Below are 17740 nucleotides of genomic sequence, written 5' to 3'. Positions count from 1 at the left end.
GGCAACTAGGATGGCAGGGGAGGGCAGTTGGGGCGACTCGGCCTGCAGGGGAGGGCAGTTGGGGGCGACCAGGTCGGCAGGGGAGGGCAGATGGAAGCGACTGGGCCTACAGGAGAGGGCAGTTGGGGGCAATCGGGCCTGCAGGGGAGGGCAGGCCGGAGCGAAGGCAGTGCCGGAGCCACCTTTTCGCCTTTGCTCCGGCCCGGAGCCACCTTTACGCCTTCCCACACTGCCCAGAAGCCCGGAGTGGCTGGGGCCATGTGGAACGCCTGCATCCCACCCCGGCTGCTCGCGCCTATGTATGCAAATTAACCCGCCATATTTGTTAGGTTAATTTGCATACTCACTCCTGATTGGCTGGTGGGCGTTGCAAAGGTTCGGTCAATTTGCATCTTTCTCTTTTATTAGTGTAGATAGTGCTGGAAGTCCTAGCCACAGCAATCAGACAAGAAGAAAGAAAAGGCATACAAATTGGAAAGGAGGGAGGAAAACTGTCATTATTCACAGATGACATAATATTGTACAAAGAAAACTTTGAAGACTCTACCAAAAAACTAGTAGATCTAATAAATGAACTCATCACAGTAGCAGAATACAAAATTAACATCTTGTCCTTTGTCCTATGTAATAATCCCTAAACAATCCTAAATAGATGGCAGTCTTTCCTAGGTAATGGCATTTCAGATATCTCCCTTTTTGACTAACGCATGATCAAGCCTAGCAATCCTAACTTCTCCTAAAAGATTCCCTTTTGGCCATTATAATTTCCCTTGCCACAGTTGTGCCTATTGGTCTTTGATTAGTTCTCCAAAGAGAGCAATAATTATTAGAACCTTTTTTAAAAAATTTCAGAGAGGGAGAGAGATAGAAATATCAATTATGAGAGAGAATCATCGATCAGCTGCCTCCTGCAACGCCCCCCACACTGGGAACTGAGCCCGAAACCCTGGCATGTGCCCAAACGGGAATAAGACTGTAATCTCCTGGTTCATAGGTTTATGCTCAACCACTGAGCAATACCGGCCGGGCTACTAGAACATTTGATAGCACTTGACCACCCTAATTTTTAAACTCATGGCATTTCCTTTAGATTCCACTTCTTTTTGTTCTTCCTCATGAACCAGATGAAGACCATCATGTAGTTGTCACCACTATGAAACCCAATGCTGATTCCTAATCATGAAACTCAGGTTTTAGTCCCAGCTATTTAATGTGACCTTAAGTCATTTCACCTCTGGAGGCACCAGTGAACGCATCTATAATATGTGAGAACTGGACTAGATAAATTTAAAAACACCAACATTTATAATTCTATAAAATGCTAAGGTTTCTTGTATTACTTATAGAATGAGAGACTTGAAATATACATTTTACTTAAGCTTTTACATAAACAATCTAATATATAATCATTTTGAAGATAAGCAGATCTTACTTAGGTAAAGCAAACTAGATCAAGTAGACTAAAGATAGTTTATCTTGAAAATTTTCTTTTAAAAAATAATTCACAAAAAAGTAATTCACAAGGATGATTAATGATTAATCAGCAAAAAGATTATGACTCACTTTACTGTGATACTCGCTTTGCTCAGTGGTCTGGAATTGAACCCTTAGTATCTCTGAGGTTTGCCTGCAAAATTCTCCAAAAAGTCTCCCATTTATACATAAAAGTAAATAAACATTTCACTTACAGGGAAATACTCATATTTTCCTTTGGTGTGAAGAAAATGGCCCTAGTAGTTCCATCTCTGGGAGGGTCATTAGATTTGTGGCTATTAGACTGAGTTTGCCTAAAGTGTTCTCTTTTTGAAATGCCATTATTATTGAATTTACAGGCTACATTCAGTTGGTTGGACATTCTGTCTGTCTTGGATAATTCATTGACAGTACTAGATTGGCTTGGGCCTCCTTTTCTTTCAAAGAACAGGGTGACAGGTCGATCCTTCAGGGGAAAGTGAGCAGAGGGATTGTCTTTTAGGGCAAGAGCTGCATCTTTTACAGTTACCGATGGATGCCCTACGACATCAGATTCTTTCTTATTAGGGGTATTCGGAATGAGGAGAGAGGACGGCCTCTCTACTCTTTGCTTTGATTGATAGAAAGATGATACTGGAAAAGACTCCCCAGTTCTTTGTTTTTCAATTGTCTTGAAGGTTTTACGCTCCCTCTCTAAAATATCTGTTTGCTGTCGAATCTGTTCCATCATCTCTTTTTCATTCTGCTGCTGCAACTGTTTTTGCCTTTCTTCCTTCTCAGTGTTCAGCTTTTCCAACTTCTTAAGCACAGTATTAGAAGAATCTGTACTCAAAGCAACAACTTGATTTTCTCCTGAGAAGCGATACATTCTAGTTTTCCTGTTATTATCCAAAGTAAGAGCTGGAATTGTTTCTTCACTTTCCATTAGTTTGTTTCTCTGGATACTTGTGTCTAGTTGGGAACTTGTTTTCAGTGGGTCTTGAGGAATATAAAAAAATGTAGGCAGACTACTGGAAACAAAGGACTCTCTCAGTTGTGGCTTACAGGAGTCTCTCAGTTGTGGCTTACAGGTAATAGATTCAGAACTGCAAACCAGTTTTTCCGTCACAGTCCCATTATTCAAATGCACTGAATCAGAGGATGCTCCCTTTTGAATCAAAGTATAGTTAGTCTCACTTGAGGCACTTCGGGCATTGGCCCGTGAATCAAATTTTTGACTGCTAGATATCTTAGGTGATAGAAACTGCAAGTCTCCTTCATCTAACATTACAGACTCTAGTTTGCCCTTTTGGCTTTCCTCACAGCTCAGAAGTTCCAAACTTTCTTGAGAGCTTTCACTATCAGGTGTACCCTGCAAAGACTGAAGGCCCTCAGGCATCAGTTCTGTAGACCATCGGCGTTCTTCTGAAGGAGACACACCACCAAGAGAACGAACTTTTAGCAATTCTAAGCTAAATATAGCTTGTTCTAGTTCTCTCATTCTCCGACTTTCTCTTTTGGCCCGACCTACTTTTTTCTGGTGGAGATCTTCCAAGGACTTGGGTCTCTCTCTTATAATCACATCTTCCTGCAAATCCACACCACTCTGGCTTCTGGCTCTCTCCTGTTGCTTGTTTGAGGAATCCTTCAAGCAGTCCACTGAACTAATTCGATTACTCTCTATCACAGACTTATATTCCTCTATGGCTTTTACTCTGTTGTCAAAGGAACAATCCTCCCATTCTGAAGGGTCTGAACCCTGAATTTTCAGAGCTCCATGTGGCTCAATATTCATCAACCCAAGTTCTAGTTTTGTTTCTTTTAGCCTTTGTTCTTTTAAAGCTTTAAATCTATATGAAAATAGGAAAAAAAACAAGTAGGTTATCACTGGAGAAAATACATTTACTTAAATACATTTACTGAGAACTTAAGAAAAAAATTTTTAATATACCTAAGTATTTTTCAAACTAACTTCAAAGCACATTTCATAGTTCTATTTCGATTAGTGAGATTATATATCATTAAGTGCATTATTTGTAATTAAGCATTCTACTAAAAAAAAGTAGCCGAAACCGGTTTGGCTCAGTAGATAGAGCGTCGGCCTGCGGACTCAAGGGTCCCAGGTTCGATTCCGGTCAAGGGCATGTACCTTGGTTGCGGGCACATCCCCAGTAGGGGGTGTGCAGGAGGCAGCTGATCGATGTTTCTCTCTCATCAATGTTTCTAACTCTCTATCCCTCTCTCTTCCTCTCTGTAAAAAATCAATAAAATAAAATAAAATAAACAAATTTAAAAAAAATAAAAATAAAAAATAAAAAAATAAAAAAAGTAAATAAAACCAGAAGTAAGCTCTCCTTTAACAATATCCTTATTCTATATAATAAAGAGCAAATATGCAAATGGTTGTCATGCCCTCATGCCATTACACTATAATGGCTGAGACACTCAACACTGGGGAGAGAGGAATGGGGACCAGCCAGGCACAAATGAGCTCACGAAAGAGGAATGGGGACCAGCCAGGCTGCAGGAGAGGAACAAGCTGCATGCCCCAGCAGCTGGGGCTGCGGCCTGGAAGAGGAATAAGCCGCCTGCCCCGCAGTCCCGGGTACCAGCAGCTGAGGCTGAGGCCCAGGAGAGGGACAAGCCACCTGCCCCTCAATCCCAGGCACCAGCGGCTGGGGCTGCGGCCCAGGAGAGGGACAAGCCACCTGCCCCTCAATCCCAGGCACCAGCGGCTGGGGCTGCGGCCCAAGAGAGGGACAAGCCACCTGCCCCACAGTCCTGGGTGCCAGCGGCTGCACCTGCGCCTGCGGCCTGGGAGAGGGCAAGCTGCCCACGCCATGGTCTGGGGCATCTGCGGCTGTGGCCCAGGTGAAGCCGCCTGCTCATGGTCCCCTGTGGCTGCAGCCGGCCCAGGCAAAGCCGGCCAGAGGGAGGGAAGCCCAGGTCCCGGGTGCCTGCGACCAGCCAGAGGAGGGAATCCTGGGTCCCGGGTGCGGGGAGAGGCAGAGGCGGTTAGGGGCAATCAGGCCAGGAGGAGAGCAGTTAGGGGCAATCAGGCAGGCAGGCAGAGGTGGTTAGGGGCGATCAGGCAGGCAGGCAAGCAGTTAGAAGCCAGCAGTCCCGGATTGCAAGAGACAGTCGGACATCCCCCGAGGGGTCCCGGATTGGAGAGGGTGCAGGCCAGGCTGAGGTACCGGTTTTCTAGTTTAAACATAAAATTAAAGTTTCTAAAGGTAAAAACAGTTGAATAATGCCGATTTTTAAAGATTCAACCTAATGTAAAAATTAACTTAGCAGTTATAACCACAGACCATGTAGGTTTTCAGTCCACTTTAATTCAATAAACACTTATTTAGCTTCTATTATAGACCACACAATGTAGATTAAAATTGCTAGGAGTATCACAGTTTAGTGGAGAAGACAAATTGCACAAAACCAATTCTAATACAAGTTAGGCAAGTGTTAGAGCAAAAGTATAAATAATGTACTTGAACAGAGAGACGAATTATTATAACAACAAAGATTACCTTTGTCTTGCTCTGAATCCTCTACATATTGACTGCAAAAGGATAATTTTGTTCCTTTGTTCTTGATACTTCTTACTTTCCCTATAGCCTTTCCATCTTGCCTGTATACAAATAGCAGCCAAGTGCCTCCACCGACAGCACTCCCTCCATCTCTGCTGGATGATGATGGTTGCAGTCCGGAGCTCCAAATACCTCTGCCTCTCTAAGTGAGCACGCCAGGACGCTTGGAGAAGAGTAGCTGCACTAACCATAACTAGAGCATCCCTTTGCACAGCTGCGTCTCTGACTTGCTTTTGGTTTAAGTAATTCCGCCAGAATCGCTGTGGGGGAGACAAAATAATAGAAACTGCTGTCATATCTTATACCACATTTTCACAGAAAAAGGAAAAAAAGAATAAATTTCTTATGTCATAATTAGAGGGTAAGTGGCTAAACAGCTAAATTGTGGGTGATTAAAAAATGTTTTCTTCTCTAGATATGCTTAAAGCAAATATTTTAGATAATATAACCTCAATAAAGTTAATTATAGAACTTAACTTAAAATTTTGATGCTTTCATGTCCTATAAATTAACTTTAACAAGTTATAAATTATTCTCATACTATAATTTGCCTATATTAATTAGGTTTAAGGTCAACATGTACACATTTCAAAAATTAAGATAAAAAGATTTTCTTGTACAAACAGAATAAGTCCTGTGAAAGAGCTATTGTATAAATCGATGAGAAAGAAAGTAAAACAGGTAAATGTGAAATAAGGTACCTATAAACCAAGATGAGTACCTAACAACAATGTATTTATAACACGCAACTGTCACTCAGAAAACTATTAAATATAACTATGTAACAAAAATTAAGGCACATAATTCCTTTGCCCCAATCATACCTCACAAGCCATTATAACTATAAATTCAATTTAATTTAAATTCAACTCCATCGATATTTATTAATAGTCTTTATTATATGGCAAGTAATCTTTTCAGTGTTATCAACATTTTAAAAATGTGTAGAATACATTCTCATCTCTGAAGAAGTTTATATTCTTATTTATATGTTTCATAGTAAAATAATTCTTTACTAAAACAAAGGCCAAATAAAATAGCCAATCTCATGCAAGGAACCCTTTGTCTCCCACCTGAATGATAACGGAGGCCTGTCTCAGATGGAGAAAATGCAGCCTGCACAGCAAGACCCTAAACCATCGCTGTAACAATACTATTCTGCGGAGCACCTCTTGGTGAAGCAGATCTTGTAGGTGCTGTCGTTCCTGTTCCTTTAGGAACACCTACCAGAAAGAAGAAAGATGAGAAATACAGTTTAAGAAGAAATGAGAAATTTATTTCATGAATCATCCCTTCTGTGATAAGCATTTTTAGAGAAGAACAAATACAGTGGCAGATTTATAAAAGCAGTACTGATAAATATTTTTACAATTTATCCAAAGTAGTCATTCTCAAAATAGAAAGAAGACGTTAGGATACAGAAGGAGAAACGGGAAGGTGCACATGTGTACAAAAATCCCAGTGCAAGGTATTATGATACACTAGAGGCCTGATGCACAGATTCGTGCACATTGAAAGGAAATTAATTAGTAGGTGGCCAGTGGGGCAGGACCAGGCGAGAGGAGCCGGACATGCCCTGAAGCCAACTTTCCATGGTCCTTCCCTGGCTGGCCACACCTGGGGCAGCACCGGGTCTTACAGGGCATCTGCCAAGTGAGCGGGGTCCCTCCAGCAGGTGGGGGTCCCTCGACCTGGCCTGCGGGGATTGGGCTGAAACCAGCAGTACGACATCTCCCGAGGGGTTCCAGAATGCAAGAAGGCATTCTGCAAAGTTGCTGTCGCTCAGCAGCTCCTGCATTGAGCATCTGCCCCCTGGTGGTCAGTGCACATCATACCGATGGGCCGGTCAGCTGGTCACTTAGCCTTTTACATATATATAGATTATTCCCTTGGAAAATTCACCACCATCATGAGCCAATGTACTGCTGGTAGTATATCATATTTCTATTGATTTAAAAAATATATATTTTATTGATTTTTTACAGAGAGGAAGAGAGAGGGATAGAGAGTTAGAAACATCGATGAGAGAGAAACATCGATCAGCTGCCTCTTGCACACCCCCTACTGGGGATGTGCCCACAACCAAGGTACATGCCCTTGACGGGAATCAAACCTGGGACCCTTGAGTCCACAGGCCGACGCTCTATCCACTGAGCCAAACCGGTTTCGGCTCTATTGATTTTTTTTTTTAAGAGAGAGGAAAGGAAAAAGAGAGAGAGAAACATTGATGTGAGAGAGAAACATCAATTGGTTGTCTCACACATATCCCCCAACTGGGGATCAAACCTGCAACCCGGGTATGTGCCCTGACCAGGAATCAAACCCACCACCTTTCTGTGTACAGGATAATGCTCCACACAACTGAGCCACACAAGCCAGGGTGTCATATTTTTCAAAGATGTTGGAGTAGGGGAAAACAAGTTGAGAACCACAAATCTCCAAGTTTGATCATAAAATGAATAAACCAATAATAAGTCTTTTAGAAACCCAGTATGCACCAAAGGCTTCTTGCTGACCAAAGCTATTAATCAGTTTATTTTTTTACTCCTTCATTCCATTAAAAAAAATCTAGGGGGATACAAAGATAACTTAGACATGATCCCTTAGAAAATAGGATTTGCACTCACCTTAAAGAGCAGGTAGATATTAAAAATTGTATACACTTAAGGTATATGTTTTGATGTATGTATACACTGTGAAATGATTACCACAATCAAACTAATTAACATACCCATCACCTCAAAATAAAAACATTGTCAAAAATAAAAACATATTTTTAAAAAGAGCACCAGTCCTGGCCAGAGGCTCCGTCAGTCAGTTGGAGGATTCAATTCCCAGTCAGGGTACAAACCTAGATTGCGGGTTCAATCTCTGATTGGGGCACCCAGGAGGCAACTGATCAATGTTTCTCTCTCACGTTGATATTTCTCTCTCTCTAAAATCAATAAAAACATATCCTTGGGTGAAGATTAAAACATAAAATAAGTTGCCTTTAAAAAGAGCACATAGATATTAGATACCAAAATGGAAAAGAGTAAACTAATGAGGGCAAGAGACAGAGGACTCCACCTGAGCAAAATAAGAAGTTGGAAATAATGATAAAGGCATGTACAGGGACAATGAAATACCTAATCTTAAAATGAAGGAATTAAATAGTGTAAGATCACAATATGAAGGTTCTTGAAAAGGAGAAAGATGTTTGAATCTAATGAGAAGGTTATCAGGAGATTATTACTGAGCAGGAAGTCAACATAAAGAAAGAAATATATTAAGATGATTTTGACAAAATGGGTAGATTTCAACAGAATAACAAACAGACTGGAACTAGACGAGGGATCTGTTTCCTGTAAGGGAAATATATGTGAAAGGTAAAGAAACAGGCCTACCATGGAAGCAGCAGCATTAGAGAAAAGGGAGAGAGATGTGAGAATCATTTGTTAAAAAAAAGAAACAATTTTGTAAAAGGATTAAGGTAAAGGGTAAGCCAAATATGATTACGGATTCTAGCCTAAGGAACTAGAAGAAGGATGACAAAAAAAGAGTAGTTGACAAATTAAGGATAGTAGGGAAGTCAGGATAAGGTGACTTTGGGCAAGTAGAGTTGGAGAATACAGTAGAGCACTAGGGGAGATGATTTTTAGGCAGTTAAAATTTTAGGTAGAACTAGAGAATTGGCCAGAAGCTCTTTAAATTGACTATATTATTAAGTAAAAAAAAAAATCGTGGCCTACTCAAATTCCTTATGACATCTGGAAAACTATGTTTTTCTTTGTTTTCTTGTTTTTTTTTTGTTAATCCTCACCTGGGGATATTTTTCTATATATTTTTAGAGAGAATGGAGGGGAGGGAGAGAGAGACAGAGAGAGAAACATCAATGTAAGAGAGACACATCGATTGGCTGCCAACCACACCACGACTAGGGATCAAGTCTGCAACGTAGGTATGTGCCCTTGAATGGAATCGAACCCGGGACCCTTCAATCCACAGGCTGATGCTCTATCCACTGAGCAAAACTGGCTAGGGCTGGAAAATTATGTTTTTTTTTACAAAACATTATCAGAGGCAAAGATTGTCATTATTATTTAAACACAAAAATACACTCAATTTTGACAATATATATTTACCATAGATTTTCCAACTTGATAATTATTTGGATTAATATTTATTTTCCTGAAGAAATCCTGAATGTAAAATTTAGATGGAGTAATATTTCGAGGAAGAAGTACATGGAAGTGGCTCACAAAATCCTGAAAAAATGAAAAGAAAATGTTATAAAGCCACAAAAGAATGTCATGAAAATGTTATAAAGCTACAAGATCCTAAATTTTAGCTAACTATTCTTTTATTGATCCATTTCTCATTCTTTTAAATATGGTGAAACCAAGGAAGTACTTGTTAACTTAAAGTATTACCAAAGGTTAACTTATAAAATGGAAGGAGGTGTAGTGAGTTCGACATAGTATTTTGTTATCAAAGGGAAGCAGGAGAAGAAAAGAAGAGCAGAATCTAATCATCCCTTTTGAGAAAGCTGTACTAAAAAAAAAGAAAAGAAAAAGTTATTTAACAATAATCAGAAACTTTTAGCAAAATTTAGAAAAATAAGCAAAGTGACAGTTATTACAGGATGAAGCTTTCCCTCCAAGTAACAATAAAAGACTTGCTCAGTTGCTGAAAAGCTTCAATATACTTTTTTATACCCAGAGCAGCAGTAACTGATGAGAATAAGCATGAGTCTTGCTGGCAGCTTCCTATAAAAGAAAATCCTGCTGAGAAAGCTTTAGCAAAAACCAAATGGAATCTTTTTTTAAAAAACAACAACTATTTTTAACTAAAATAATTCTGATTGAATTATTTTAGTGTGAAGACTTATAATACATGTGAAGAATTGCTATGCTGCGAGTAAATTTAGTATTTACTCATAAGAGTCTGAAGAACTGCTATGCTATGAGTAAATATAGTATGAAGCAATCAGTGTTATGAGTAAATTTAGTATTAGGAAACATTCAGATCAAATGAGAATAGTCAAGTACTTGATTCTCTTAAAACATAAGTTCAATAAGACTGGTGCCATTCAATGGAAGTGAGTACTCACTACCTGTTTAATTCTGTGTACAAAAGATGGAATGGAAAGGAAGAATTAAGAGAAATAAGCCCCAAATAAAAAATAAGCAAGACAGGAATAATTTACTTGATATGCACATATACTTAAAGATCACTGTAAAAGTATAACCTGGAAAGAGTATTTGCAGCTGTATCCTGATTGGCGAATTCGAACTGTCTCCAGCATCCCAGTATACCGAAGCTGCCTAAGTACCAAGGCATCACTGAACCTTAATGGCAGCTAAAACAAAGCAATAGAAAAAAAAAATTGACCTAGAAGAATAGATCTCCAAATTAATGTTTGTCTTACAAATATGATTAAATTTTGAATATCTAGGAACTGACTTGAAGCTTGTCTGGTTAAGATATAGTGAAGTGACAGGACAATCTTACTTCCCCAGTTGGTAGCTTCAAAAATGTTCTGACTGCCTGACCCTATGGAATATGAGAAACCAGGTTTCCAGACTTCTCTAGCTGTAGTTCAAAAGGAATGTAGTTACCCACAGAGAAGGCCACATAGGAGTCAATATAAAATACATAACAAAACTAACCTACTCACATATGGTCAAGAGTGTCTGTATTTTTGTTTTTAATTACAATTTTATCTATAATCTCACTCAGAAACTACCTGCCCTACTTTACCAGTTGCCTTGGTTAATTGAGAGCTGACAGATTCTTCTTCTAATGAGTAGTACAAGGTTAAGAGTAGTTTATTTCCTTAAATACTTTTGCTGATAATACTGGTATGACACATTGAAAAACAAAAAATCCCTCTAGTCCCGGACAATTGATTTCATTGTAAAGGCATTGATAGGGAAGAAGCTAATAGTCACAATGCCCTTAAACTCCTAGGTATCTCTGTAGACACATTTTCAGACATTCAAAACAATATGCATTTGGAGCTTCTGATATTTCTCCCTATTCATTCTAAATACTATTTTCAATGATTCCATAAAGCAATCCCAAACATTTTCCTTCAGACAGATGGGGCATACCAGTTGTCAAGGAAAAAAAGTCAATGGGCAACTTATGTTAAATAGTAATAATAATAGTTGACACCTATTTAGTACTTATTCTATACCCTGAAATACTTCATTAATTGAATTCTTTGTATAGCAAGGTCTCATTTAATAACAGGGACTCAAACTTCTATTTAACTATAAATAAAATGGTTTCTTTCTTAGTCACTATAAAAGAATAGCGACATTTACTAACCACTTAGTATGAACTGGGAACACTCTTAAGTATATTACCAGTATTAACTCACATATACTCACAAAACACTATGAGGTCCTATAAATACAATATATTCTTACATGGATGAAAATATTTAAACCACAGAAAGATTAACTTGTCTAAGGTTACAAAGCTTGAAAATAACCAAGTTAGAGACTGCTTCCTAAGAATTAAGAAAGCTGAACATAATTCCTACAGTTTAGCTGTTTAGGCTGGGAGCTACTTTTTCCTATGATGAACATAAAGAAAGATGATAAATGTTTACACTTTTTAGATATACTCTGCAAAGCCCTAATTAGGGGATCTGTCATAAAAAACAGAAAGGAATCAAAAACACCCATATCTTCCCTATTTTACAATGATAAGAATCTCTAAACATGAAAAATGCCTAGCAAGTTCTTTAAGAGTGACAATGTATATCCAAACAAGAGAGATTAATCTCCGGGTAATAAAAATTGCATAAAACTCTTTCTCATTATGGAATTTCAAGCGATATTTGCTTCTCAAAATTCTTGTAGCTATTAAATCAATACCATATAAACACCTTACAGGCAAGTAGGTATAAAAACAAGAAAAATATCCACAGAAACTATAGAACACTGTTTTCCTTAAAAAATATTATAGATAGCTCTTTCTATCCACTTGCTCTCCTTAGAAAGAATTTAAAGCTTGGTTTGAAGTAAACTGAGTGAGAAGTTCTCATGTATAGGACATTTTTACCTTTTCTGCATTAGAGCGAATGCATTTTACAAAATATGGTTCTGCTTGACCAAGTGTCTCCATCAGCTTGTTTAATGAGGCCTGAGATACAAAGCAATAATATAATGAGAATTTTCTTCCATTCCACATTGGCAACAATATATAAATATAAACAATGATGTTGTTAAAATATGCAAAAATGAGTGGTATACAAAAAATAGGTTTATTTCTGAAAAGCCAAATGACCATTGCAGCATGGCTTTAGAGTCACATGAATCATAGCCCATTCAGGTTATCTTGCAATCATTTTGACCTTTTAGTATCAATCTGAAAGAAACAGATTCCTCTTTGTTAAAAGTAAAATAGAAACTAACCTGAAACTGAGCACTGATGCTGAGAGGTTTCTTCTTCTTGTGCAAATGAAGAAGGGACTTGGTAATTCGATCCTGCAGAGTCAGTCTTGCCAGGTGCTTTAAAGAATTTACCTCTAGCAAGTGCTAAAAAGAAATGGGGGGGGGGGGGGGGGGGAGAGTCAAATTCTTCACATAAATTAATCTAAGAATAGGGAACACAAAATTGTAAGCCAGTTTTCATCATTTCCTATGTATAATGACTATGGTGAATATGGGAGATTGATATTCAACATCCATCTTACCTTCCTCCTGCTTTCCTGCAGAAGCTTTCCAGCTAACAAGAAAACTACTTTTCCCAAATTCTCTTGCATCTAAGGTTCTGGAAGTGATTTAAGTTCATCAATTGAATTCCCACACATGAAACTGGGAAGGTATAATGAGGCAGAGGCTTTGGCTAGTAGCTTGTTTCTGCTGGCAAGCGTGTACATAATAAGTTGCTTCAGTTTTCTGTCCAGGTACTACTTTTTTGAGTGCTCAGAGGCAGAGTGTATTGTCACTGCAACTCTAATAAAGGCACTTGAGCCCTGGAGCCAATAGTTTTAGCAGCTTCTCCAGCAGCTACAACTTCCTGATTGCAGGTCAGGTCAGTTCTGCACTGTTATTTTAATACTCTGAAACTAAGACTTCTAATGCTTTTCTAAGTGCCTCTCTGAATTAAGTCCCTTTCTACATAAAAATATCTACAATAATTACTGTTATCTGCAACTGAATCCTAACTCACAAATTAAATTCAATCCCAGGGCTATATCAGATATGCCATGAACACAGAAAAGGAAAGTCCCTATTGTGAGAATAAACGAGTCATCTTTTCTGTCAAAGAACAGTTTAGACAGCCGCCATTTTGGACTGCGTGACTTGGCAGCTGCCATGTTGGCTGCATGGCTTGCAGCTCCCCTGGGGGCCGCCATCTTGAAACCCCTCCCTTTGGATTAGCCAATCGTGAAAGACTGTGCGCCTGAGCTCCAATCAAGAGCAAAGGACAGGTCACGTGCATAAGGGATTATAAACCCAAGCAGCCCACCTGCTTGGTGTGCACGCGCTTCCAGCCCATGTGTGTGCACCCTTCTACATAGAAATAAATATGTTTGCCTTGCTGCCTGGCTCCCGAGTGTTTTGTATCCTACCAGAACCCCTAACCTTGGGGGCTCGCTTTATTTCTAACACTATCAACAGTCATCCTGATGTACTAATTATTAATCTTAAGATTGAAGTTACACATAAGCAATTAAAGAATGTAAAATAAAATATTAATAAAGTATGTGGGAGCTTTTTTAGCCCATCAAAAAATACAGGGTGTATAAAAAAAATGTATACACACTTTGAATAATTATTAATTCCAATGGGTTAAATCTGAAAAGAAACATCAATTGAGCTATCAGCTGTTAAAGTGTGTATATTTTTTTTTGGCGGGGGGGGGGGGGGGGACACCTTGTATATGGCAGTGACTTTGTTAATGAAAAGAATATATCTATACAGATATAGATATATATAATAATGCAACTAATAATGTTACTGAAAAGGAAGTAAAAGTTTTATTGTATGTAAAGCACAATATTGAGTTAAAAAGGCATGACAGCTTTAAGTCTAAAAAATATTAATTTTGCTCTGGCTGGTGTGACTCAGCTGGTTGGACATCGTCCCATGCACCAAAAGATTGCTGGTTCAATTCCCAGTCAGGACACAGGCCGGGTTGCAGGCTCGATCCCCAGCAGGGGGTTTGCAGGAGGCAGTGGATCATCATCGATGTTCCGCTCTCACATCAACGTTTCTCTTTCTCACTCTCCCTCTCCCTTCCTCTCTTTCTAAAAAATCAGTAACAGTATGGAAAATTTTTTTAAATATTAGTTTTGACAATATAAGCATTAAAAAATAAAAACTTTCAAGCAATAAATACAATACATATTTAAACAAGTGCAACTAAGAAAAATATGTTCCCAACAATGATAATGACTCATTATCTGTATATAAGAACTATAAGAAACCCTGTAAAAATTCACAAAGTATAAATGACAACACAATGACTATCATTCAATTTCATTTGTAAGCAAAGAAATAATTTCTTTTAAAGATATTTTCTGCATATCAGATTGGCAAACATAATAAAGACTTACAAAACCTAACATTAATGAGGATGTGGGGAAATAGGTTTATATATGCACTGTTCTTAGGAATGCAAATCAGTATAACCTTCCTGATAAGCAATGTCACTCTCAGGTATTTATTTAAGGAGAATGTCAGATAAGATCTGAATGCTATCTCTGACAATGTACTTCCAAAAATAATAAAAAATTATGAACAGAGATATGCATTTATATGGAACTCTTTTCGTAAAGTATGCTTCATCCACACAACTGAATACAACAGAGGGAAAGGGGGGAGAGGGAGGAAGAAAAGGGTAAAAGGGGACCAAATGGTGATGGAAGGAGACTTTACTTGGGATGGTGAGCACACAATACGATACACAGATATGTATTACAGGATCGTACACCTGAAACCTATATGAATTTATTAGCCAATGTCACCCCAATAAATTCAGTATTTTTAAGGCCTGTATTTCCTGACATGGAGAAATATTTGCAAATACTACTGACAAAAAATACCATGTAAAATAATAATATATATGTATGATGGTGTGTGTATGTTGAATTTTGGAGTGTTTTTATTTCTATTAGCATTTTTTAATTCTCAGAAAAAAATTCATTGCATGTTAAGAAAAAATAGTTTTACATACCGGTCAAAACTAATTAGAATAATTTTAGAGTTTATCCATAAGTAATAACAAATTAGCACTGAAGCCTGAAATGATTTTTATCTCAAACATTTAAGATACTTCTGAGAAAAAGACCTTGGAAATAATGGTTTCATTTTGTAAACCATATCTAAAATGGTAGTAAAATTAATTAATAAACATTTGTCACTATGTGAGAGCATCATATGGACAGTGGAAAATATAAAATAACTATTTTTAAAAACATTCTTGCCTTAAAAAGGTTTAACTGGAAAAGTATTTTAAAAAAACAAATAAATACCACATGTATTATTACATAATAATACACGTCTTTCTAATTTTTCATTTGCTTGGAATACTCTACAGCCAGATCTTCACATGGCTTGATTTTTCTTGGCATTCAACTTCTAACTTAAATGCCCAAAACATTCTCATGAAGTTCTTGCTTAACTACCCAAAAAATCAACATGTCATTTCATTTTCCTCTTTGCACATAATATCATCTAATTATCTTTTCATATATCTATTTACATTTTCTTCTAGAAGATAAACTAAAGGAAAGCAAAGACTCTGACTAGACTGCTCATCCCTGTACCCCTAATGCCTGTGTTCTGGTGCAGAGTAGGTATTCAATAAGTATTAGTTTTGATGAATGAATGGATAGATTATTAGCAACTAATGATTTTTGAGCATTATTCCTTAGCAAGTGGAGGCCAGACTTCTGCCCATAAAATCACCATGCTCAGCTCAATCAACAAATATTCAGATTACTACAGATCAGGCTCTGTTCTAAGTGTTTGGAATACAGTACATGTAAGTCCAGGGAAACAGGCTACAAGGGCATTATAAAATAAATGGTAACTTGAGGATTATTAAGATTTATAAAGAAGATAAAATAGGGCAAGTGAAAAATGGGGAGACAAGGCAAAACAGAACAAGGTGGAAGGCAAGAGAGTAAGGGGACAAGAGAGAGATTAATCCAGTTAAGTGACAGCTGCAATAGCCCAGCATGATGTGACAGAAACCACAAACTAGAATGTGGAACAGAGATCCAGTGGAAAAATATATAGAGTTAATTTCTTTCTTAGATCTTCCATTCATTATCTACTTTATTCATTTCTTAATTCCATTTTCATTGTTTGATTTATTCAGCCTAAATAATCAGTTCTTTTTAAAAAAAACTATTATTTACTGCTTGCTGTGCAAGGTGTTGTAGAAACAAACATAAAAAAGATATTGCTTAGACATTATTTACATGGCCAAGATATGAAAGCAATCCAAATGCCCATCAACAGACAAAAGGATAAGGAAGAATTGGTACATACGTATATACAATGGAATATTACTCAGCCATAAAAAAAGAATTAAATCTTGTCATTTGTGACAACTTGGATATATCTAGAGGGTATTATGCTAACTTAAATAAGTCAGACTGAGAAAGACAAATATGATATGATTTCACTTATATGTAGAATCTAAGAAAACCCAAACAAAATAAAACAATAAACAAAACAGAAACAAACTCTAGAACATTCTGATGGTTGCCAAAAGGTGGGTGGTGGAATAGATGAAAAAAATAAGGGATTAATATATATAAATTACCAGTTATAATTACAGTCACAGGGATGTAAAGTATAGCATAGGGCAGTGATGGCGAACCTATGACACGCGTAGCCATTTCTGATGACACACGGCCGCTGAGGCGGCCGCATGCCGAGGATGGAACATTTGCTGCTCCTGAGGATGAAACATTTGCGAAATAATGTTTTGTCCTCAAAGTGACACACTACCCGAGTTATGCTCAGTTTTTTGGCGAAGTTTGACACACCAAGCTCAAAAGGTTACCTATCACTGGCATAGGGAATAGCATCAGTAATATTGTAATAACTATGAATGATTCCAGACGGGTATTAGACTTAGGATAATCACTTTGTAAGGTATATAAATGTCTAATCACTGTGTTGTATAGCTGAAACTAATGTAATACTGTAAGTCAACTGTAATTGAAATTAAATTTTTAATTTAAAAAAAGAAGAAGATACTGCTCAGGTTAAGGAAGACTAAGACTAACTTCATGTCTTGAGCCTTAGTGACTAAAAATTTAGTAAGGAAATGACATACTAAAATCACTCTGGGCATCAAGAAAGAAAGATGAGCAGGAATGTACAACAAAGTAGAAATGTACAACAGGGCAACTGACAGTAAAAAATTGGAAATTAAAAGTGAGGTCATGTTAGAAAAAGTAGATTTAACAGAAGTGACAGTTTCAAGGTATGAGCAGAAATAAATTCTAAGAGGGAAAAGGGAAAGTACTATCTGTAATAATCATTGAGAACAAGAGCTATAGTGAATCTGATGAGGAGGAAGAACTAACAGCCACCTTCTGGGGGCCACAATAACTCACCAAGTAGACTCCAATAATCTGTGCAAGCACCCCCTTCATCATAGAGAACCTAATCTGCTATAGCTTCCAAATGGCCAAGGGCATGGAGTTCCTTGCTTCCAGAAAATGCATTCATCAG

At 37.7% G+C, this 17740-nt stretch overlaps 1 protein-coding gene across 10 annotated transcripts in view; it reads right to left on the bottom strand.

Annotated features, from left to right (window-relative positions):
- Positions 1-17740, bottom strand: part of MYO9A (myosin IXA) — a 345415-nt gene that overhangs the window by 94224 nt on the left and 233451 nt on the right. For all 10 annotated transcript variants that reach the window (XM_079787689.1, XM_079787686.1, XM_079787691.1 and 7 more), the window contains 7 exons: positions 12452-12574; positions 12099-12179; positions 10273-10383; positions 9167-9289; positions 6116-6265; positions 4983-5302; positions 1689-3302 (listed from right to left, as the gene is read on the bottom strand). In XM_079787689.1, the coding sequence (XP_079643815.1) occupies positions 1689-3302; positions 4983-5302; positions 6116-6265; positions 9167-9289; positions 10273-10383; positions 12099-12179; positions 12452-12574 (2522 nt within the window). The remainder of the gene's footprint in view (positions 1-1688; positions 3303-4982; positions 5303-6115; positions 6266-9166; positions 9290-10272; positions 10384-12098; positions 12180-12451; positions 12575-17740) is intronic.

Source organism: Cnephaeus nilssonii, assembly GCF_951640355.1.
Source record: "Cnephaeus nilssonii genome assembly, chromosome: 1".
Classification (NCBI taxonomy): Eukaryota; Metazoa; Chordata; class Mammalia; order Chiroptera; family Vespertilionidae; genus Cnephaeus; species Cnephaeus nilssonii.
The sequence above is the reverse complement of the archived record's forward strand: the minus strand, read 5'-3'. Positions and strand labels throughout refer to the sequence as shown.